This window comes from Leptonotus elevatus, chromosome 4 (assembly GCF_054856555.1).
Source record: "Leptonotus elevatus isolate MCC_2025b chromosome 4, RoL_Lele_1.0, whole genome shotgun sequence".
Lineage (NCBI taxonomy): Eukaryota > Metazoa > Chordata > Actinopteri > Syngnathiformes > Syngnathidae > Leptonotus > Leptonotus elevatus.
The window spans coordinates 2,428,562-2,453,278 of NC_141242.1; the positions used below are offsets into that span (position 1 = coordinate 2,428,562).

Consider the following 24,717-nt stretch of genomic DNA (forward strand, 5'->3'; position numbering starts at 1 on the left):
TTCAATGGGACGGACATTGAAGGTTTTCTAAGTCGCGCTTTCCACGCCCACTGATCATCATTGCCAGGTGTCTTGATCCTGCAGTTGGTAAAAGTGCATTGCCCAGTAACCAGGAGGTTGCAGGTTTGAATCCCACCTCCGACATGCCGAGTGACGTGCATGTATACCAACTGATTATCATATCAGGAAATGGATTATCATTTCTCTGAAGTGATTAAATCCCACCTTAGACAGATTGCAGTTCAAGTTTTCTTTTTATTCATTTGTCGTTTAAAAATGTGTCATTTTCACATCATTTCTCTTTCAATTGACTTGATAAGCGCATGCATTCAAATCTTCGCATTCGGCTTTTCCACACAATTTCTGCAGAAAATGGCACATTGTCTAGTATTTGACGCCTTAATGCCATCAGAGACACTTGAAATGGCGGCACGTGCGCCGACTCCCGTTCTAAAATGAGCTTGAATGTGATTGGCTAATTCATTGACTAAGAATCACGCATGCAAAATGTCCGCCAGGCACTTCTGCAAAGCTGATTTGCGCCTTTTCTTGTTTGTGTCTTGTAGAAGTTTCCCGGCTACAGGGAAGAGAAGAAGCGATGCGAGTACCTCCATCAGAAACTGTCACATATCAAAGGTGCGATCTCCGACTACGACCGGTCGCAGGACCTCTCCTAGGAAAGCGGGCGGGCGGCGTTTCTCAAAAACAGGCCGACTTGAGAACGGACCAAACGGCGCGCAGCCGACCCAAAAGACTGACCAGCGGGGGGCGCCGCCGTCGCCGAGACACGACATATCGCGTTGATGGAATCAAGGAGGTTTGAAAGGTGGGGCCCGGACCACTCGGACCGCTCGGACCGCTCGGACCACTCGGACCACTGACTCGTGATGGAACGTTTGCCCTTTAACTTTAAGTGCTGTAAAGGCCGCAAGTGAAAGCCAAATCCTATTTTTCTTGCTTTCCTGGTTTCGATAATTGATGATTGAATGAGTTTATTCAAAGTATAACATTGATGGTACAATCAGTCTTAAGGAGAAACAAATGCGACGAAGCGCGTACGTGTCAATCGGTGAAATCTCGGAAAGTGGAAGTCGACCTTCAACGTTTCTTGACAATAATATCTTATATGTGACCTCACGAGTCGAAACATGACATTCTGATAAATATTACATTTGTCAAATCTTTTTTTTCATTTGGATCCATCTGAAGATGACATCACAGTTGCTCAGGGCGACGACCAATCACAGCTCATGTGTTTTCTGATGCTGAGCTGTGATTGGTCAAAATTGGCAAAATGGCCGCCCCCTGAGATGGATCCAAAACGCTGCTTAACTCATATTCCACTGACACAATATCAACCAGAATGTCACATTGAGACGAGCGGGGATGCATACAACATATTATTGGCGGGAATTATTTTTTTTTTTATTGGGGTTGACTTTGCTGTTTGCTGACTTGACACATTCAGTCACTTTATTAATTCGCGCACCACATCGATTGTTTTGCAACGCAAAAACGGATATTTCCGTAGCGCCGGCATCTCGCCAAAGTTCTATCTCGATAATTTAGCAAGTTTGGTTAATATCATCGTGTCAGTTCTGCACGTAATCGACAAAATCTGTCCTCCGTTTACGATCGAGCTTGCCGTCGCCCAAATCGTGTCGCTTGCCACGAATGGCCTTCGTTTCGTGTATCGCAAAGCTGTCGCTTATCTCTCGCTTATGGAGGACCAAAACTGCCAAAAGTTAAAAATACATAAATGACGAAATAAATAATTAAACAAGCAAAGAATAAAAGTGGAAATAAAAACAAAAATTTTTATATATTTTTTTTATATAAATGGAAATAGAAAAAAAAATCTTATATACATCCACGAATACAAAAATATTTAATCACAAAAATAAATATATAAATAGAATGAATTCAATAACGCTGAGCTCTCACATTTATTTCATGGCGCAGACGCTTTGTCAGGTCGAAATGTTATTCAAATGAGGGGGCGGGCCTAAGCGTGCCTTGGGTTCGGGCACCGCCGTTGCGAGCGGCCTTCCAATGGCGGAGTGAGCGGGTCGGCGAACAAGAACGTCTCGCCGGGCTTGCATGGAGAGCTCCGGCAATGGACGGCCATCTTGCCACTTGAACTGCCCGACAACAAGTTTATTTATTTATGGACATATATCTATTTTGTTTGTCTTTGATTTCCATTTATATATAAATCTTTTTTTGTATTTAATTTTTGAATTCAATTTTTTAAAATCTGTTTTTCATTTTCATTTTGGCAGTTTTGCTCCTCCATAACCAGCAGGCTTGTTGTTTACCGCCACACGATGACGCCATAAAGCATCTTAAAATCCGCAAATCGTACTTTCCGGCGTAATTGGGCGGATGGCACTCGGGTTTCAAGTAGGGTCGAGTTTAATTGGGCGCAGGAGCAGGCGCACCCGGAAGAGGCGCTCTGGCGACGCTCGGGCGGGACTTTCGAAACGCTCATTTCCGGAGTTCCGCCTGAGGTTCCGATCCGACGGGAGCGCATTCAAAACCTTTGCGTCAATGTTGCATTTGTCTTCACGAGAAGCCAGCGTTTGCCTTAAAACATGCATGTCAGACATTTTCAAAATTCTGCCATCTCTGTGCCGGAACACAACTGGTTCCAAGTATTGTCGTTGACGTCAACTGGATCGTTTGGTTTGGCGCACGTTGTTTATTTGTTCTGTACGTCTCGTTTCTCCTCATTTGGAATATTCTCAACTGGAAAGAGGTTTTTTGCTCACCGTCCAATCTTGTCTCGACAAATGATGACTGCAAGAAATGTATTTACGCCAACATTTTCATCAGACCTGCAGTATGCAGAGGATATAAAAAGTCTACACACCCTTGTTAAATGTCAGGTTTTTTGTGCTTTGGAGGGAAAAAAATCGGCTTCAGATCATTGTTGTGAACTGAACAACTCAAAATCCAAAATGAAATCTCTTCACGGGGTGAGTAAAAATAATGTCTTGAGACAACGTGCTTGCACAAGTGTGCACACCCTTAGAACTGGGAATGTGGCAGTGTACAAAATGAAGGAATCATATTCAAACCCGCGTTGCATTGAAGTCAGCTCGCACCCGCCAATCATTAACGTGCTTTCTGACGAACCCCAAATAAAGTTCAGCTGACATTTTTGTTGCCAGCGAGCTTGCCGAGAGGCTGACGGCAACGTTGAAGGACATTTACAGGTTTTTCTGTTAAGAACTGGCTGTTTATTACATGACAACAATCTTCATATGTGAAAGCCTACTAGAACATCTGAACTTCATTTGGGGTTAATCAAGAGACATTTTACACGGTAACAGGTGTGTGCTGACTCCCATTAGGAGTTTTAATGTGACTGCTTAATTCTGAATGTAGCCACATGGACATTTATGAGGGGTGTGCACACTTGTGCAACCACATTATCTCATTCATCTTTCCCTTTCAAAGATTTTTTTTTTTTACACTCGACTTGTGCAGGTTAGAGGTTATGGAAGCCAATGTGGAGTAAACTGGCGAGCACGTCCAAACGTACTTGGAGACTAAAAGTTTCAAACTAGGGGTGTCAAAATGAGTGCGTAGTTCTTTTAATACCACTCTTTTTTTTTTTTAACACGCGATTAATGAGCGCCCCTTACTTGGAAATCCTGTACTGGGGAATTTTTCCAGTCGCAACGCAGCAGACATGTCCACGACAAAATAAATACATGTTATAATAATAATAATAATAATGCATATATTTGTGGAGACTGGGGTCAAGTTGCATTTGACAATTTTGAAAATGTGCAGAATTTCACAGGTTACTCCGATTAATTTTAACTAATGTTAAAGCTTAGATAGCACTTCATATGAAAAGAAAAATGCACTGAGCTGTCACCGTCTTACAAATGCAATTGTGCCATCTAGTGGCAGAAAAATGACCTCAACACAAATCGATATCAGTTTTTCATTTGATGACTTATTATGAAATTATAGTATCAATATATTTCTATTAGTTTAATATTTTTGTCCACTTTTATGTTCACAAGAGTTAAAACTTAAAATATTTTATTGTCCATTTTATTGTATATGTAGAACAGATATGAAATGTGCGATTAATCGTGAGTTAACTATTGAAGTCATGCGATTAATTACGATTAAAAGAATGTCATCATGTTCAAACGTATTTGTGAGTTCATTTGAACGTAGTCGCCAGTCCAAAATGTTTACTCCACATTGGCAGTTCCACGCTTCCGTAATAGTTCACGTTCAATAGCAGAAAAGCTTTCATCATCTTCAGCTCATTAAATATCAACTTTTTCTGAGGTTCAGATTTTGATTAAAAAAATGTGGCACTCGCGTCTCGGCACATTCGAAAAGAAGAAGAATGGGAATATTTCTTAGCGCTGCTAACGAATCGGGATGACGGCGTACAGAATTCGGGAATGCTGCGACTGTTTCGCTACTTGGATTGGCTCAAGTGAATTGGTTTTCATATTTCACAACATCTTGTTCTCATTCTAAACATAATGACAAACAAAAACAAACAATCCATCGTCAACCGAGCACTCGAGGAATAGCGATCACGTGTCGTTCAAGATTACGCAGATTGTAGCACGTTTTTGGGAATTGATTTTGGAATCGGTTTTTGGAAGCGGCACATCACAGACGTGCCTTCTCGCCGACCGACGAGGACATTCAAGAATGTGACTTTGCTGTCGTTTCACACTGTTGCCGCTATAAACGTGACGATGTTGTCGAGCGCCGACGTTGATGTCAAATGCAAAACGAGAGGAAAAGACTTCCTTCATTCAAAAAATGTTGGACGGCAACTCAAGGAAGTGAATTTTTTGCATCTTGGTTACTGGTGTGCTTCGTTGGTACTCGAACGACACGCAACCAAATGTGAAATGAAATAGTCATAAATTCCAGCAAATGATCTACCGGGGAGAACAAATGTCTTTTATTTATTTCTTTTATGTTGTTGTTCTTTTGCGGCGTCCGACATTTTGTTTTCTTTCTACAACAAAACCTGCAAGTATGGTGAAAGGGAAATGTAATATATTTTTTGCAATCTTGATGGCGGATGCGTTATGCAAATGTGATCCTCGTGACAAAAAGCTTTCAGGAAAACAAATGTATTGTCTTACCCAAAAAAAAAAAAAAAAAAAAAGGAAAATAAAACTATTTTCATGGGAACAGATGTGACATTTAGAGACGTGTGTGAATAAGACAGAGTACTTTTTTTTTTTTTGTTCCTTTCCATGTTTCAAATGTCATTTACTAACTACTAAACCAGTGTTAATACATAGAAACGAAAGCAATCAGGCTAACTAACTTTTTAGTTAACACAATTATGTATTTCGTCATCCTTTCAGCACCGTTCGGTTAAAAAAGGAACCCCGACTGTAATGACAAGTTTGCTTTCTATTATTTATTTATGTGTTACTTTAACATAACATTTCTTGGTTTTCTTTGGTCCTTCCTCGGGTCTCCTGACGGCGGTGTTCGGTTTAGGTGAACGGTATGAGATTTTTTCTAATAGTTTTTTTTGGTGAGCTAACAAATACACGCACGCACGCACGCACATACACATACTCACCCACACACACACACAAAAAAATAATAATAATAATAAAATAAAAAAAATAAAGAGCAATGATGATGACATTTCCGAATAAACAATACTGAGCTCTTTATTAGAAAAAAGAAGAAGAAGAAAAAAAAAAACATAACCATGAGATTCATTTTTCAAAAATCATTTCCAGTCGAATACATTTCTTTGGACGCCAGCCGCCGTTCTTACTGAGAATGGCGGCTGTCTCTCTGCCGAGCAATGTGTTGAAACGTCTTATCGTAGCGTTCCTAAAGGAACAACACGCGATGGGCGGAGTCACCCTCCCCCCCACGCCGCGCTCTCGTCATTCGGCAGACACGTCGTCGAGTTTTTGATCGGCCCTTTAGGAACGCCGCGAGGATTGCCGCGCTTTCTTCGCATTGCTCGGCGGAGAGCCAGCCGCCATTTTACGTCACTGCGCACGGAATGCGTTGCCACGTAAGTCACAATGGCGGCAATGTACGTCCAAATAATGTTTCTACAAAATGTGTTGAACTGGAAATGATTTTTGAAAAATGAATCTCATAGTTATGTTAGTGACAACTAAATAAATAATATAATTAGTTTGCATAAGTGCGACCTTGCATTAGGAGTTGAACTGATGATGTCATTATATATATATATATATATATATATATATATATATATATATATATATATTAGTTTTAAACTCTGCACACTTTCTCCTTCAAACACAAGCTCTGTCCGTGAGACCACGAAGGTTTCCGAGCGTTATGAGTTAAGCAGCAGAATCCAGCCGTTTTCATCCAAGGCAGTGGGCGGCCATTTTGCCAATTGCTGTCGATTTGAAGATGACACGAATATTGAGGTAACAACCAATCCACAGCGCAGCTTCAGAAGACAGGTGAGCTGTGATTGGTGGTCGCCAGAGCAACTGTGATGTCATCTTCAGTCCACAGCAAGTGTCAAAATGGCCGCCCGCTCAGATGGAAAAAAAAAAACGGCTGGATAATCGAATTCAATTATTGTAAATGTCAATTAAAAAGATTCGTAATTAAAGTGCAATAAGTCAGGTCTTTCATTAATGTAAGAAAATACTTACAAATTCATGTGAAAGGTAAATTTCAGGAAAACCGTAAGATACCCCCCAAAAATTGGCCTTTAAAATTCTATTTTCTTAAGACTTTATGAGGAAAAAGAGAAACATAAAATAATTGATTCATGGTTTTATGAATCGATATCGGGCTTGAAGAGGAAAATCGATGTTTTTTTTGTTTTTTTTAATTTAAGTCCAGCCCTATTGGCGCCTATTCAATAAATGAAATTGAGATGAATGTTTAATTAAAAATGGTGCTGAATCAAGTACATGCCCTGACACCCGTTGTCGCTTTCAATTGTGCAAATGCGATGATTGTCGACGTTCCACCTCCGGACCGGCAACTCGTCCCCCAGCCAGGAAAAGGCGTCACGGTGCGATTCTCAACTTGGGCCGCACGAGGGTTACGATCCCGATGAGCGAGGACATCAGGCCGCAAAACGCAACCACGCCCGCATTGCACTTGTAGATCCCCAACTTGTCCAGCGGGACGGACAGATCGCAAACATTTTTGACGGTGTCCAAAACCACGGCCGGGTGGGATTTGAAGCTCTGCAGCAGCAGGAAGAGGAACGCGTCCAAATGCGGAATTATGACTTCGGCGACTTCGGGATTCTGGTTAAGGTGCGACATCATTTCCCGCCTGAAGCGCTTATCCCTCGCCCTTTGCACCATCAGCCGGGAGATGACGTAAAGGTCTCGGCTCAGGCTCATAACGAGCGACAGCAGGTAGCATCGCGAGGCGCTCACGTTCCAGCGCTCCTTGCGCAGGTTCGGGAGGAGGCCGACGCTGGCGGCCCACAGCACGTTGTCGCAGGCGAAGTAGAGCGCGCGGACGATGTTGCCGGCCGTCAGGCAAAGGCAAAGCGCTCGGTCGGAGAGTCGCGCGCTTCGCTTGGCGGCCTCGATGGCGTTGATTGCGTTCCCCAGCCTGAATACTGACGAGAGAGAGAACACAAAGAGGGCGGTTGAGAACTGTCACCAAAAAAAAAAAAAAAGACCAGTAAAAATGGATCTTTCACGTCAATGGCGGTGAATGAGCGATTATTCTACTGATAATCAAAATCAGAAAAAAAAAAAAAAAAAACAGTATTACTAATAGGGGTGTCAAAATGAGTGTGTTGAGTTCATTTCGAGTTCCTTTAACGGCGCTGATTTTTCCTTACTTGGAAAGCCTGCACTGGTGGAATTCCAGTCGCAACGCAGCAGACACGTCAAAATGTCATAAATGTAATAATAATAATGCATATATTTGTGAAGACAAAGTTTCACAAGTTACTTCATGTTAAAGATTAGAAAGCTCTTAATATAAAGAGAAAAATATACTGAGTTGTCACCAATGTCTTACAAATGCAATGATGCCATCTAGTGGCAGAAAAATGACCAACACACATCCATAATCACACTCATTTTTTTACAGTACAGGATATCTTTTTAACTTTAACTCAATTTTTTATGAATTATTATGAAATGACTATCACCAGTCAGGTTTCCATCCAAAATGTTGAAGCGAATTTTGTGAAAATGTGCAAAACCTGCGACTCATGCCGGTTTTCCATTTGGGTTTTTTTTGCGAATATTGAGAGGCGACTTCGCCGCTGTGGGTGGCGCTATACACCATAGAGATGTATTTAACATTTAAAAGAAGAAGAAGAACAGGAAGCGACCACGCCGTGCAACGACGTCGTGTGAGTTTGCTTTTGTAATTCTTGATAAACCAAAGCGTTTCTTTGCATCGAAAATAGCATTAATATTCGCTTCTTTAATTAATTCCAAAAATGATCTCAGTTTCGTCCCCCCCCCCCCCCCCAAACATTCCTTTACTTTATCGTCCGACATTGCTTTGGGACGACAAACGTACGTGTGACGTAATATCCGATCAAAACGTGCCACGTGTATCCGATCTCGCCAAAAATGTTTCCATATCCAAAATTTTCATTTTCCTTTTTTCGATACACTTCAAAATCCACCCGCTCTGAGCGTAAAAACGTTTTTGCAAATGTTGGGCCCTTTTTTGAATTTCTGGCATTTCCATTCAGTTTTATTTTCGCATTTTTTGAAAATTCAAACAAAAATGGGTGGATGGAAACCATATTTCCAATATTTTTTTTCCACTTTTATGTTAACAAGAGTATGAAAACTTAGAAAAAAATATTTGAATGTACATTTTATTGTATATTTAGAACAGATATAAAATCTGCGATTAATTGTGAGTTAACTGAAGTTACGCGATTAATTACAATAAAAAAATAAAAAAATCTGCGAATACCCCTGATTACTAAACATCAAAATATGCACGAGAGGTGCAGGTATTCTCGTCCACTTGGGGTCGGAGTTGCACGTTGTGAGCTCAGGCTAGCAGCTGGCTCGTATGCTAACTAGCGGTCGCTAAGCTCACATGTTGAGTTACGTGAGCAACGTGACAAGATTTCCCGCGCCTTCATTTCCACGAGGAGCTCGTATGCGGTCTGCCGCTGAATTTTAAATTCAACCAAAAACCTCAAAGTCCCAAAAAGTTTGTAAAGAAAGGCAAAGCTGTCGATCACGCTCACGCGCCGAGCTCAAAGAGACGAGACTCGCAGAACTCCCGCTGTTCCCCCAAAAATGCATTTATTCCAACAAAGGTCAGAGACGCTTCGCACACACACAGCGTAATTTCCGTGTTTGAAAGTTTTCTCTCCTTTGCTGGATTAAAGGAAAAAGCTGCTAGCCTGTCGTCTCGTGGGTTTTATATTTGAATGAGATAAAAATAATGATTCCGATATGGTGGTCGCTGAAGGTATCTAATATTTATACAGAAGCGCGTTAACGAGGTGAGCTGAAACCTATCGTGAACGGACTCGAGGCAAATGGCGGGCCCGCCTCTAAATGGATGGATGGACAAAAATTGGCAATTCACAATAAGAATATTTTAAGGTTTTATGGCTGAGTAATATGTAATAGACCTATTATTGGGAAAACGTGTGATATAGTTGCAATGGATATTATTGTGATATTCAACATGTACCTAAAGAAATGACATTTTTATTATCTAATGAAAGAGTGACTTTTTTCATGCAAAAAAAAAAAAAAAAAGCAAGCTTAGTGTATTGTTAGTTAATCAATTGTAATTACTACGTTATAACTATTGGATAACAATGCACATTTGAGTTTGCTGACTATTCAAATAAAAATAAAAAAATGCATACAATTCAATATGAAACTCATTGCATGGATTTGCAATATGCATCATATGCATCACAATATCAATATTTTTTTCAATATATTCAATTGTGCAGCCCTAAAACCTACCCACATAATAGGTTGGTCTAATAAACACTGCACACAAATATATTTAAGAAAAAGTAAAGCTTTTCAATACAATAACGTAAAAAAAAAGATTAATAAAGAAGCTTGTCTAGTACATTTATGTAACAATAATTGATTGAAAAGACACGAATTGGTGTTCCACGAGAAAAGGTCGAATACGAGCACATGAATATTGTAGAATTTTTGGAACAAACATTATTGATCATACTCACATTTCCGTCCAGCGCTCATGTTTGCCTCCAGACTTTTAAGCTTGACCACAAGCTCCTTTTGCTGGTAGTTGTTTCGGAGAGCATACACAGACAGGGCACACGCATATTGGGTTGCTCTAAAAAAAATAATAATAAGAAAAAAAATATATGACAAGTGTTGAAAGATAAATGCCGGTAAAGTTCACTTTCGACCATGAGTTCCATTTGCGCAACGCTTATCTTGTTCTCTTTTTTGTCGTAACAAAATCGAGGAGAACGCAACATTGCCAACAAGTCACACATGACATATTTTAGAAAGCCTACCTGAAAACTCGATCCCGACCCTGACTCTGGTTCATAACATTTTGTACCAAATCCATCCTAATCGTTGGAGAACTTTTTCCCACTTGTTGCACGTTCTTTCAAGTTAATCTTCTTGTTCTTTGGCACAATTGTGTTCGGTCTAAATAACAGCCGATAATTACGGTTAGTTTCGAGTTACGGTTTAAAAATAAATGACAGTTCGTATTAACGGTAAAAAAACTTAAATTACGCTCATTTCTTTCTTATCGTGCGCTCTTGACAACCAGGTAAGGGTTGGTCCAAACTCGTTTGTTTCAACCCGGAAGTGTTTGCGGACGTACCGGAAGTTGAGAAAGTTTTTGTCATCAGTGTAAGCGTTACAACGGTAACCACAGAAAATACAAATTCTGTCTGTTTTTCCTGTTTTTCTTTGTGTCTCTGTGTGTCTATCTGTCTGTCCATCTGCCTACCTGCCTTTTCTATACCGTATTTTCCTTTTTTATCCGTTTTCCTTTTTTTCAATCGTATATATCAACCTAACTCTCCATTCATATACAAAGGTGACTTAACACAACCTGTCTTTAACATCGTTTTTTTTTTTCCAATTGTGTTTGTATTTTCATTACTAACTGCTATTATCATATTTGTGCTTTTTCATTTTTTTGTAGTTGGCAGCCCGATGGACTATTGGTTAACATGCCAGCTTGGCAGATCCGCCGGGTCTTGACTTTGGTCTTCCTCTGTGGGAGTTTGATTGTGAGTGAGGACCACAATGGAAATAAGCCCTTGAGTTTTATTGTGTTTATATCCTCGGTGATGCTTAAATGTATATACAGAAGTTTTAATATGCTTTCTTCTGCGCTATCACCAAATAAGTGTAATCAATAAATCAGTGACAAAACAGAGGCCGGACCTAAAATCCAATGTAAAATATGTTGGATGCCCTCAATAATGCTAATACGCAAGAGATGCAGTCGCTATTGATACATGCTTTGCTTTTGCAAAGAAGAGCAGGCAGATATCGTTAAGTCAAATTGTGCCTCACACAACTCAACTTTATTTATAGAGACCTTTAGCTTTATAGTTGTAACCAGCTGTGAAACGCTCCCTTCCAAACAAAGCAAAAATTGTTCATGGTTGCCCACACTCTATTGCATTTTTTATTTCCCCTTTTTTTTGTTTCTTTCTCTTTTTTTTTTGGGTGGGGGGTGTAATTTTTAAGACCTCAGTCTATTCACATCGAACTTGTTCATCTAAATGAGTGTGACTAATAATATCCTGTCCGTGTTTAATCATCTCAAAGGTCCAATATAGAGAGGAGAATGTGATGATTCGATAAGGCTACTGCCGATGGAGATCCTCCACAATGACAGGTTGATAATTAGCTTTGATTTGACTTGCAGTATTTTGGAATTCATTTTTTTGTCATTGGAAGTTTAAGAGCATCTTGGACCAACGTGTTGCGCATCTTCTGTTTCTGTTGCTATGGAGATCATAAGCGGCACGGATCAGACCCAAAATAGCAATTCAATCTCCTGTAACTCAGCTGAAATCGTTGGCTGCAGGTGAAAAATGATTTCCTTTCCATGTGTAATATTTTTTCTTCCTATAGAGTATAACTTGTGTTTTTTCTCTTGAGAGCCCGAGGATGATGCAATGCAAACATATAATATATAATATAATAATAATATATATATATATAAATTGATCATGTATGGAATAGAAATACTTCCTCTTGCTGAGACACACAAAAAGTCATTTTTTTATGAAAATTTCGACATTAGTTTATCAAACATTTTGTTTCTAAATGATTTAAAATTCACGTATGTTGAAGTCTTTTTTTCCACCCCCCCTCTTGCTTTAGGCGTATTGCAGTCTTGTCTCATGGCCTGATTTCATCACACACCCTCGTGGATGGGAACTCTTTTCTAATGAGGTAACACAGCTACTGTACATATCGGCAATTTGTTATAGTAGGGACGGGTATGCAATAATAATAATGTACTATCAATTCATTAATTATTGAGAATTGTGTCCATTGCCGTAAATCAATTGTTTTTATAAATCATGCGTTCAAGCAATTGAGTCTAAATGAAAAGCACGGCGAGTTTGCTGTCCAAAAAAAAAGGAAAAAAGACAAACATGCCATCAGCGGTGGGAAATTGCGCGACACTGTCTGTTCGATCCAACATTGGATTGGAAAGGCGGTACCATCCCAATTCAAAAGGCAATTAATCATTTACTTTTCTCCAGTCAATAAAAAAAAAAAAGAATGGAAAGTAGCCATCCCATTCCTCAGATAGCCGAGTCTAATATACATGTGGTGAGTTCAATGCAATGACATCTATTTCAAGGTGCATTTCACCCGGAACGAGCGGCGCAGCGGGTAGCGTAGCGGCCCATTTAATTGCTCTGCTGCGCGGCGGAAACCAATTGGCTATCGCTGAAATTTTCAAATGACAAATCCAATTTTGGGCAAACGAGCCAGCCGCTCAAAGGTCAAGCCCAAGACAGCAACAACAAACGGCCCGACTCGGTGGAAGGTGATCAAACTCCATCTTAATTTGCTGGCTGCCTTTCAAAATGGCAGCAGCCTTAACACATATTCACGCATTTCTCCACTAGTCTTTAATATTGAAGCTGTACAAAAAATAATAATAAAAAAATTAGCTCAGTGTGCATTGGCTTTCTTTCTTTACATTTGATTCCAAATGAAAGCAATGCACATCAGCTTTGTGCAAATGTATTGGCTTGATGATGTCATTCCATGCAATACTTACAAACGAATGTGCGTCCCCAAAGCATTTTCTCCCGCGGGGGGTAGCTACGTTCACGAGGTTTAAAGAAGCTTGTCCACACATGCCTGAGTCAAGTTCAAATGGAGCGCATCCAAACCTGGCGGGGCTTAGTCGACGAGGGCGCTGAATTTATTTGTATAGAAGCAAACCCGTGCCAGTCGCGACCTTGGATTCGTTCTCTTAGCACGCTGATGCGTTTTGCCCTCTACGGCGCATGTTCAATGCAATCCAGCGTGACGCATTTCATGGGTGATCTATTTGAAGCTAACTTAAGACATGTGACACATCTCAAGCCCGCCTGTCAATCAATCTATGCAAATTAGCATGAGATGAATGATGTCACATGGGAATGCCATACGGTATTGTAAAGGTTCTGACTTCGAAAGAAAGAACTGTCCGCGGTGGTGAAGGTCAAGAGGAGGATTTGGAGACTTTCAGAGATTCGTGCTAATGTCATTGACCACATAAGTGAAACCTCCACTCACAATTCCACACTTTCAAATGTGTTCTGATTTCAAAACACAAATCAATTATAATTGGAAAAAAAAAGTATGCAGGCAGGCAGTGGTGTTTTTTTGCTATACAATTATAATAAATAATAAATGAATTCGACAAAGGGCAATTTCTGCAGAAATTGCGTGGGAATGCTGAAAAGCTGAATGCTAAAATTGGAATGCATGTTCTCGTGAAGTGAAGATGAATTATGTGCAAATGACACATTTCTAATTGTAGTTAAATGACAAAATGAATTAAAAGAAAACTTGAACTGCAATCTGTCTAAAGTGGGATTTAATCATTTCAGAGAAATTATCATCCATTTCCTGATATGATAGTCATTTGGTATCGAACCATCGAATGTACTCAAAATGTGGTCCAAGCGGGGTTTGAACCCGGGTTCTCCTAAGCACTGACCTAACTTGACTTGTTCAAAATCACGGCTCATGGCGTATATTTTTTTTTTTGAAAAGTGTCATCTGATGCTGAAAGCTGACGTGCATTTTTTTTTTTTTTTTTTTTTTTTTCTCTAAGAGCTCAGTATTGTTCATTCGGAAATGTCATCATCATTGCTCTTTTTTTTTTTAAATATATATATATATATATATATATTTTTTTTTTTTTTTGTGTGTGTGCATTTAATCACTTCAGTGAAAGTGTTATCCATTTCCTGATATGATATTCAGTCGGTAAACACGTATATATCACTTAGCATAACGGCCGTGTATATATTTGCGCCGTCAAAAGGTGGGATTGCGACCTCCTGTTTACTGGACAATGCACGTTAGCAACTGCGCCGCCGCGCAGCGTCAGACGGGTGGCAATGATGATCAGCTGCACGTATGGACGTGGGCGCGGAAAGCGCGATGTTTCATCCGTAGGAAAGTGCCGATGAATTAATTAGCGAACGCAGAGCCGTAAGTGGCGCGTTCTGTAAATGTCAACATGTACAGCCGGTAATTTGCCGTCCGCTGCCTTGATACGTTTCCATCCATTTTGCCACGTCGATCACGTCGCGTCATCCGCGTGGCCAAATGCAGCACTTCTGCAATGATCATATGCTCGGGTGCAAAACAAATGTCCTTTTTAAATCAACACACTTCATGTCAATACTCGTTGCCACTTCATTTGAAATAAAGATGGCATCTTTTCCATTTAACTGCTAGCGAGCGGATCAATGCTTTTGAGGATAAACAGCCACAACGCATATCTTACTTGTTCTATAGTATCTCAATCAATGCTTCTCCACTATCATTGCCGACCAACTTTGAAACACAATAGTTTTTTTTAAATTAACTTAATGATTCAATTAAGATGCATTGCACATACAGGTTTAATTAAAAAATGCATGTTAAATGCTCATTTGAATCTAAGGGTTAAATACAACAGAACTATATTTAGGCAATGATTGGTTTGTGTATGTATCACTAGATGGACTATTTCACTTTTTTAATTAAAACATTTTTCTAAACATACAAACTGTTAATAGATTATTTAGAACTTCTAACAATTGTCACCATGTGTATTATTACTTTCATTTCACTTCTCCAAGCACTGTTTTTTCATCTAACAAATAAATGTCATTTGCAAAACAATCCCCCCCAATTTTTTTCGTTGAACCTTTTGACCAAAATATGTGTTTTTGCTCATCACCAAAAGAACATCATACCATTACCTATAGTGAAGCATGATGGTGCCGCACCGTGCTTCACTTTAGGACTATTTTTCTTCAGAATGGAAGTGGTGGGAATTAGTGTCCCAAATAACGGTCGGCTCACACACAAAACTTTTAGGTTTCCTCTGGAAGGCAAGATAAATGACAGAAAAAGCCAACTAGAAAAACTGAACCTCATTTGGCGTTAATTAGAGGCACTTTAAATGGTGGCAGGTGTGTACTCCTAGTTAACCTGAGATTCGATGTGATTGGTCCTTTCTGAACACAGCCATATCCCACTTTAAAGACGGTGTGTATACTTATGCAACTACATCATTTCACTTTTTTATTTTTCCTTCCCCTCTTAAGAAAAATGAGGTGCATAGGTTAGGTCACAATAATAGTGGAAAAGGTTGTAAATATGGCATTTGAACAGGGGTGTGTAGACTTTTTATATATCCACTGAACGTTTGGACACCCAAAATCTCATCATTTCTTTTTTTTCTTTTTTCTTTTAAATCCAACTGGGGGAAAATGTTTGACTTCCTGGAGGGGTTTTCTTAAGATGATGTGCTCCTGATGATGTGACAGACTGTTTACCAGATGGATGGACTGCCGGAATGCACGATGCTTTAGGAGCAGAGATGTGAGGGAATCTATGGAGGACCAAAACTGCCCCCAAAAAATTATGAATAAATAAATAAATTACTAAACGTGAAAATAAAAACGGATATAAAAGATATAATTCAAAAATTTAATACAAAACAATAAATATAAATGGAAATAAAAACAACAAATTAAAAATCTATTAATTTAATTATATTTATATATTTATGTTTGTATTTATTTAGTTTTATATCTATTTTTATTTTTTGAATCTCGTTTTTTGTTTTTGTATTAATTTTTACTTTTATTTATTTATGTGTATATAAGTGTATTGTCCGAAATGTCCCAATATCGATTTTATTTAAATTATTTTATACTGTATGCCTTTATTTGGAGCACTGTTCATGTTGTACCCGGTTTGGCCACTGAGGGGCAGTGTGGTTCCACGCGGTGTGATACACTGTTAAGTTGTAGCCACATTAGAGAGTAGAAGGAAAAAGTCACAATCAAGTTATTCCAATAAAAGTTTTTTTTTGCAGCGTGGAGCCATTCTTTTGAGTGATAAAAGTGCCGCGAGTAGCGCGCTAATTAGCATTAGCGAGTCAGACCATTACATTAGATCATTACAATTCCTTGCACATCTACAGATTAAAGCAAAAATCATTGTCAATCAAATCATTTTGAATCAAAAATTGATTCTGAATCGAATAGCAGACCCAAAAATCGGAAACGAATCGAATCGTGAGACATTCAAAGATTCCCATCCCTAATATATATACATAGTTTTTATTTCCATTTATATTTATTATTTTGTATTTAGTTTTTGAATTATACTTTTTTATATCCGTTTTTGTTGTCATTTTTCGTCATTTATTTGTGTTCAATTTTGGCCATTTTGGTCCTCCATAGAAATCAGCCATTAGAAGCAGATTCTCCTCTGACTGAGAGCATAATCATGTCCGAGGGTTACATGAGAGCTTCCAATGCACTACAAAGCAATCGATATCGCATAGCGCATGCCCGCGTACGCATACGCGCAAGATAAAAGGCTTGTAAAACCGTCTTTAAGGTGGTGGCCGCAGCGCTGTGGGCGGATGTTCGACGGTATCATGTAAAGAGTGAGACCTCAAACGGCGGATTTCTTCCGTTTCAAGCTGTGCGGTAGCGTTCACAAAACCGGATCGTCCTCGATGTTGCATTGTGAGCGTAGGAGTCGGGAGCCGGCCTGTGCAAGGTACTCGATGATGATCCCAAAAATGAGCATTGTACAAAAAGGTCAGATTTTCTGGTCGGAGCTCGTTGCCTTAAGCACAATGTCGCCGTCCAACAAAAAGCATGAGCAACAACTGCACATTTATACTAAACACAAATACATCTTTGTACTTGTTGTCAATTTAGAGACATGTTTTTTTTGTTTTGTTTTTTGGACAGTGATGATTACTACTTTTTGAAGACTGACACACTTGTAACAGATTCATAGGAAAGTTCATTAGAAACAAAAATATTTAGTTAAAAAAAATTTAAGTAGTGAGTAGGGGTGACAAAATTAGTGCGTTGAGTTAATTTAAGTTCCTTTAATGCTTCTAATTTTACGCGTGATTAATGACCGCCGCTTACTTGGAAAGCCTGTACTGTTGGAAATCGCAACGCAGCAGACACGTCCGCATAAAGATTTTGCAGTAATAAATGTAATAATAATGCATATATTTGTGGGGACTGGGATCAACTTGTATTTTATCATTTTTTAAAATGTGCAGAATTTCACAAGTTACTTCATGTTCAAGATTAGATAGCACTTAATATGAAAAAAAAAATGCACTGAGCTGTCACCAACGTATTACAAATGCATTTATGCCATCTAGTGGCAGAAAAATCATTTTATATTTTAACTCAATTTTATGAATTATCATGAAATTACTGTATCAATGACTAAAAGATGCAGCCATATTCCTATAGGTTAAAAAAAAAATCCACTTTTATGTTAACAAGAGTAAGAAAGCAAAAACATTTTTGACTGTACTTTTTATTGTACATTTTAAACTTAAATAAAATTTAACTAGACTATTGAAGTCATGCGATTAATTACGATAAAAAAATCGGAATCGCCTGACACCCCTAGTAGTAAGTAAAAATGATTCCTTACTGTCAAAAAGTATAGATATGTTAGACTACTTCAGTAGAGTACAACTATTGTTTGTGCCCTACCCTTTAAAAAGACCTGATCGACACGAACTTCACTATTTGTGGCAAGAATTGATAACATTGATGACGGTTGGTTTGATGCATATTTTCCCACAAGTTCATTCCATAGTCGAAGTCCAAATGTTGCAGTGTTGCACTTGGAGGCCGTAGCGTACAAAAACAGCGTCATGTGGTGGGGAAACGGTCCCGGGGTCCCTAAATCAGGGTTGCCGCTGAGAATCTCTCATTTTCATCCTGACTTGTTTTCGACAAGGTAGAGAAAATTAGTTCTTCCTTGGGCGTTCCTCTTGATCAGCGTGGCCACTTCATCCTCGCCATCTCGTAAGCATCTTCTGCCGCCTTTTCACCGTATTGGCGTCTCATCAATCACCCTCAGGGCAAACAAATGTTGCTTGGGTGGCTCTCAAGCAGATGAAACGTTGTCATAGCTGCCTGGCTTTTGCTTTGTTTTCCCACACTGGAACTTAGCCCGGACCTCTTTGGAATAATCAGCACACATCTGCTGCTAGTATTGATGACATTTTTAAATTTTTTTTTTGGGGCCGTCATTTCTATATGCAAATTCCAAAATGGGAAATGCTCTTTCTATTAATAATGTTCAACTTGTAATTAAAAGTTTGATAGATGGTGCCGTGCATCAAAGCCAAAGGCTTATCTTTAATCAAGAGAAGATTCTTGTATGAGGTTTTGAGCTCCTGACGCTTTTTTTTTTTTTTTTCAAATCCCATCAACTTTTCATTTTCAACCATGCCGGAATCTCAAATCAATTCAATTAAAAAGTCATCTCATTGTTCTGTCGACCAGTGCAAGCAGTCTGTAAATATCGGAGGGAATGTTAAGATCTTCATATTTCTAAATCCTAAATCCTGCAACAGACGAACGACACAACAAAAACAAAATGTATCAAATCTCAAGTTTGTGAATAATGATGAAACTTATCTATATTCTAATGCTAATTACTGCAAAACAGAAACAGATAGAAATATAATTTTTCTGATGAAAGAAGAGACTCATCTTTTTTTTGGGTATGTTCCATTTTTTTGATAGCAATAGAACACAAATTTCACCTTCCTTGGTTTTCTTCGGTCCCCTCGGGTCTCCTGGTGTTCGATTTAGGTGAACGGTATGAGATTTTTTTTCTAATAGGTTTTCTGGTGAGCTAACACACGCACGCACGCACGCACACACACATACTCACCCACACACACACAAAAAAAAAAATGTATGTATGTATGTATGTATATATGTATATATGTATGTATATATGTGTATATATATATATATATATATATATTAAAAAAAAAAAAAAAAAAAAAAAAAAAGAGCAATGATGATGACATTTCCGAATGAACAATACTGAGCTCTTAAAAAAAAAAAAAGAAAAAAAAAAAAAAGAACACAATATTCTGTGGACCTTGCAAAATCAGTCAAAATCCAGTAAAACAGCCGGGAGCGAAGGGGGTTGCTTCGGTGAAAATGACTGCAAGTGAATGAGCTGAAACAAAGACGATGGAATTGGCAAGCCGGCATCAACATTAGCGCTTAGCCAACAAAACGTAAACAGCCTGCTAAATCTGCCAGAGTGCAGCACATATCAGAAAATTGAATTTGAAACGTTCATAGTTTTGATTATAATTTGACAGCTTGAAGCCTCTCTCCTTCTTGTTAGATTCGTTCATTATAGCAATCTTGTGAAAAACATTTTGTTTGGCGCTAAACAAAATGAAAAAAATCCCAGTTGGCTGAGTCGGTAACATAACATAACAATGAGGGAATCTCAATCGCTTTGCTATCTATTTGCAAGTGGGCATCGTGGAAATATGAAAAAATTGGGACTTTGAAACCATGATGACAAAAAATAATAAAGCCAATATTCTCAATAGATGGATGTAGCCTGCTTTTTTTTATTCTGATTTAGTTTTGCATCTGAGGGGAAATCTGCTTTTTTTCATTTTCGGTGGGGAGACACGCACAAGAGAAATCCATCTTTCCAAGTTTCAGACAAATATATCAGGGTGTTATGAGGAAGAAGCGATGTTGTTGTAGACTGGGAGGAATTGGAAGCTTGGAGACAACGGAGGCGAGATAGCAATTTTATCACAACTCGATCAGAACTAATCTCGTCACTGAACGCTTTGAATGCACTGAATGCGAAACCTCGCAAAAAACTTGAGCAGTTGCAGTTTTCTTCATATGTTGCGCAAGACGAAGACGCCGGACTGTATTTTACTGGAGTCATAATGTGCAGTCAAAACAGAGGCCTGATGGCCACATTTAACTGTCAGACAGACAATGCAACAAAATTGGGATGTGCGAATAATTATTGAAATGATTTCACAAATGCGTCATTTCTATATGATTGCTTGTCAGCTTCAAAGTCTTATCAGCATTAATTCATGTGAAGCAGCAAATGCATTCAAACTGAGAACATACTGGATGGCAAAGAATTACATTAAATCCCTGGAAACGGCGCATTTTTTTCTTTCTTTTTTTTTTTTTTAAATCCAGCCTTACATTTTTATCATCCAGACGCCTTTTTTATGCTTTGTTCAAAGCACATCAACCATGCATGGAATTTCAAGACCGCAATTGTCTTGCACAGCGGACGTCACTTCACTCGCAAGCTAGTAAAGAAAAAAATCAGCAGTTCAGTATTATAAAATACGACGGCGTTTTAGGGCCACGTATAAATTGACTTTTTTTTAATTTTTATAGTTGGGGCAATAAAAAAAAAAAAACTCACAAATTTGCCACTTTATAAAGAGGAAAAAAACGTGTAAATTTGCAACTTTATAAAGTGGCAGATTTGCGAGAAAAAAACTCGGAAACTTACGAGACATAGACTGTCGCAAATTTTCCACTTTCTAGTGGCAAATTTGCTAGAATTTTTTTTGTAAATTTGCAACTTTATAAAATGGCAAATTTGCCACTTTTTTAAAGCTGCGACACACTACGTGTATTTCTCGTAAATTTCTGAGCTTTTTTTCTCCCAAATCTACCACTTTATGAAGTTTACAAGTTTTTTTTTTGCCCTAATACTCTGCCGTAATATAAAATACATGCAATCCTTGTTTTAAAGTATGCTGGCGACACTAAATCCGCAACCCTACAATTTAAATCTGATTAGATTCCGCGAGTGTCCCTGATTATTTTTTTTTTCTGATAATGATGATTCGCCAGTTGTCAGCGTTGTCCGGGACTTGATGCTTATTTACAAGTCCTGTCACGCCCCAAGTTGTTTTTTGCCTGTGCTGTATTTGATAAGCCTCTGCTCTTCAACAAACAACCACTGGCCATTACAAGATAGATCATTTGTTTTCCAAACAATGGCGAAAAGACGAGAACTCTCATAATACCCCGACAACAATGTAGGTAATTTTAAACGCACTCAAACCTTTGTTAAATCGCATAATGACCTTAAAGAAAGTCTCAAGTGTTTTGAACTAAACAAAAGGTGGTCGTGCAGATGGCCAATCAGCAGTCACATTGGAAAAACTAAACTCGGTTTAATGTCAGACATCATTTTAATCAGCTGCAGTTTTGAAAAAAGACTTTGGTGGCTAATTAGGCCCCTGCGATGTTAGTACACATGTTATACCCGAATGATTACAAAATTGCACTGCCCGAGGCTTTAACGCAGAAAATGTGTTTTATGCGTGATGGCGTCACAAATTGACGTGCAAAAAATTATTGGCCAAGTGGAGCTTGTGAAGAATGCGTTCACGATCCCTGCATGCGTGACCAAAAGCATTTTTTTTTTTTTACTCTGCATATACATTTGTGTGTTTTCATTTTAGCTCAGCAGATCCCTTACAAACTACAGAATAAACATCTCATCCTTCTCACATCCGTCAATCGTGTCTCGAGAGCAACACGATTTATGAGTTTTTTGAGATATGAAACGTTATCTGGCCAATTTTTTTTGCTTTGACTTGCGAGCAAAGATTTCAGATAAAAGCGGTGTTGGGTGACAGTCAACTCAATTCACGCCACAACAAACAACACTTTGGCAGATCAATTACAAACATTATGTGTGTATTTAAACCAAAACACATAGCATTGCCTTAGGAAATTATGTTTAGTTCAATGTTAACAAATGCTAGCAATTAGCATCAATGTTATGTGATGTTGCTGTTATTATTGATATTTGAGCTCAAATGGTCGACCACCAAATGTAAACAGATACTGCGGCGTCCTGAAAACATTGACGTTGTTTTTTTTTTTTTTTTTAAACAGTTTAATGGCATTCCGTTCATTTCAATAAGTAAAGATGATTTGAGATACATTTTGAGCTCCAAGTGTGGTCACAGACTGACTCATATCTCAAATGTATTTTTAAATATTCAAATGACCCAAAATGGTAGGTAATCCAGTGTTGCCAATGTTTACATTTTTTGTTATGACTGAGCCCTACACACTCTGCCAACATGGTGTCATACCGAGGGGGGGGGGGGGAGGGGTGGGGGGGGAACATGCAATTCTATGTTATTATGGATTTACATATAGATCTTACAGATTATATGTTCCCTACCAAAGTGGTTGCTCTCCTTCTTCCTAAAATATGCTACAAAGTGTGATTCATGCTGGGATGAAGATGTTTTCCTGCAAAAATCATGCATTGAAAATGCATGTTGGTGTCATATGTGTTCTGAGAGCCCCCCCCCCCCCCCCCTTTCCAAAGTGTTCAGCGTTGGTATGCTAAGAAGAAAACGTAATGTATGTCTCAAGCTTTGGATGACAACATATTGTGAAGAGAGGCTTGCCAAGCAATAACTGCCAGGCGCATCGTGTACACAAAGGAAACGAGGATCATTAAACTTCACTCTTTTGGGAGGTCACTAGGAAGTCGATGTTAGCCACTATCAAACTAAAAGCTGCGGTGATTGTCAAAGACTTGATCCAAAGCTAACAGTCATAAAACAATTGTTTAGTAAAAAAAAAACACACACACCAAAAAAACCTGGAAAAAAAAAAAACGTATTAGGACATTTAAATAAAATAAAGACATTACAGTTGCCATAATAATTCATGATACAGTGTGATGACATCACTCATATCCGTCCATCCTTCTGCAATCCAAATTGTACTCCATTTGCTGTATAACATTTTGTCAACGTTTGAGTCTTAAGAGGAGAACATCCGCAATGAAAGAGTGTGTCATCCCTCTCTTATAGTGAGAAACCCTGTGACACGATAAATCCTCCATCTTCAGCATTCTCGACATATCGAGCCGCCCCCCCCCCCCCCCCCCCGCGGTTGGCAGGACAGCTGAGGGAATTGAAGCGCGGGAGTGCATAACAAGCCGTTTAAATGGTTTTTTTTTTTGCCTTTAGGGAATTCATGGGAATTTGTTAGCATGCAGGAAAGGAATGCAAAAAAAAAAAAAAATTGCCAGGTAAAGATGAATGAAAAAGTAATGCGAAAGTTCCCTGGTGTGGATTCTCATCCTCGGTGACATCTGAACAAACAGTGGTGCCTTGACATAGGAGTTGAATTTGTTCCATGACCATGCTCGTAACTCAAAACTCTCATATTTCAAATCGTCTTTCCTCGTCGACTATAAATGAAATGCCATTAATACGTTCCAACAACCCCCCCCCCCCCCCCCTCCCCGAAAAGAAACACAAATGTTTGGAATGTGTTTGCCAAAACTCTAATATTGTACATTATCAAAACATACGATAATAATGTAATTAACGAGACCAAGTGCAATTCCCGGAGAAATTGCACGGGAATGCAGAAAGCTGAATGCTGAGATTTGAATGCATGTGGAATGCTTATGAAGTAAATTGAGAGATAAATTATGAAATGATGACCTCCTGGTTACCGGACAATGCACTTTACCAATTGCACCACTGAGCATTCCCACAATAATTAATATGTTTAAAAAAACAAAAAAAAACAAAGACACATTTTTGGCATACTTTTCTGTTTGTTTTGGTGTGCGCACTTCAGCCAGATGAATTTGAGTTCACCGCCACAATAACGTGCTTGTATCTCAATTTTTTGCTTGCAAGTCAACGGAGAAAAAAAAGGGCCGAAATAATAGGCTCACATCTCAAAAAACTCCTATCTCTCTTTTTTTTTTTTTTTTTTTTTTTTTCCTTCCTAAGGAAAAACTCCTATCTCAAGGCACCTCTGTATTTATTTTTAAAGCGAGTACTGCGCTTCAATATTAAAGACCCGTATGCAGCGTGGTTACAAATTGGCTATGCATGCACGCACATTGTATGCAACCACACAAATATGTTGAGGCCAAGAATGTAAACTGTATCATAAATGATCCCTTTGCGGCGCGCGTGCAGCACCGCAAAGACGCCTCCCGATGCTTGTGTCAAACAGAGGCTGTTCATGTCAGCTTGCCATCATTCTGGACTCCCAACCCAATCTCACATTTGTAGTCATGACAATGGGCCCCCTTTCGGAACACGATTAATCGTGTAAAAACATCAAAGCAATTCTCCCTGTGGTTTGCCTTGAATCGGAAATCTGAC

At 38.8% G+C, this 24,717-nt stretch overlaps 2 protein-coding genes and 1 long non-coding RNA gene across 4 annotated transcripts in view; 2 read left to right on the top strand and 1 right to left on the bottom strand.

Moving 5' to 3' along the window:
- The window catches only part of LOC147174984 (RNA polymerase II elongation factor ELL2), a 43,748-nt gene extending 38,467 nt beyond the window's left edge, over window positions 1–5,281 (top strand). Inside the window, exon 12 of the mRNA XM_086074313.1 lies at window positions 567–5,281. Coding sequence (XP_085930439.1) covers window positions 567–677 — 111 coding nt within the window. The 3' untranslated portion in view covers window positions 678–5,281. The remainder of the gene's footprint in view (window positions 1–566) is intronic.
- Window positions 4,933–10,774, bottom strand: pex11a (peroxisomal biogenesis factor 11 alpha). The gene is made up of 3 exons (XM_086074317.1): window positions 10,490–10,774; window positions 10,187–10,302; window positions 4,933–7,603 (listed from the first exon to the last, which is right to left on the bottom strand). Exons 1-3 carry the CDS (start codon window positions 10,543–10,545, stop codon window positions 7,035–7,037), a joined length of 741 nt encoding a protein of 246 aa, XP_085930443.1. The 5' UTR covers window positions 10,546–10,774; the 3' UTR covers window positions 4,933–7,034.
- A 385-nt stretch (window positions 10,775–11,159) lies between these two features.
- LOC147174986 (uncharacterized) overlaps window positions 11,160–24,717 on the top strand; it is a 63,137-nt gene continuing 49,579 nt past the window's right edge. Inside the window, exons 1-2 of one of the 2 annotated variants that reach the window (XR_015094647.1) lie at window positions 11,160–11,224; window positions 12,333–12,404. This is a non-coding gene — a long non-coding RNA (uncharacterized LOC147174986). Of the gene's footprint in view, window positions 11,225–11,822; window positions 12,034–12,332; window positions 12,405–24,717 lie in introns of those variants that run through there. The other variant, XR_015094646.1, reaches the window with a different exon arrangement.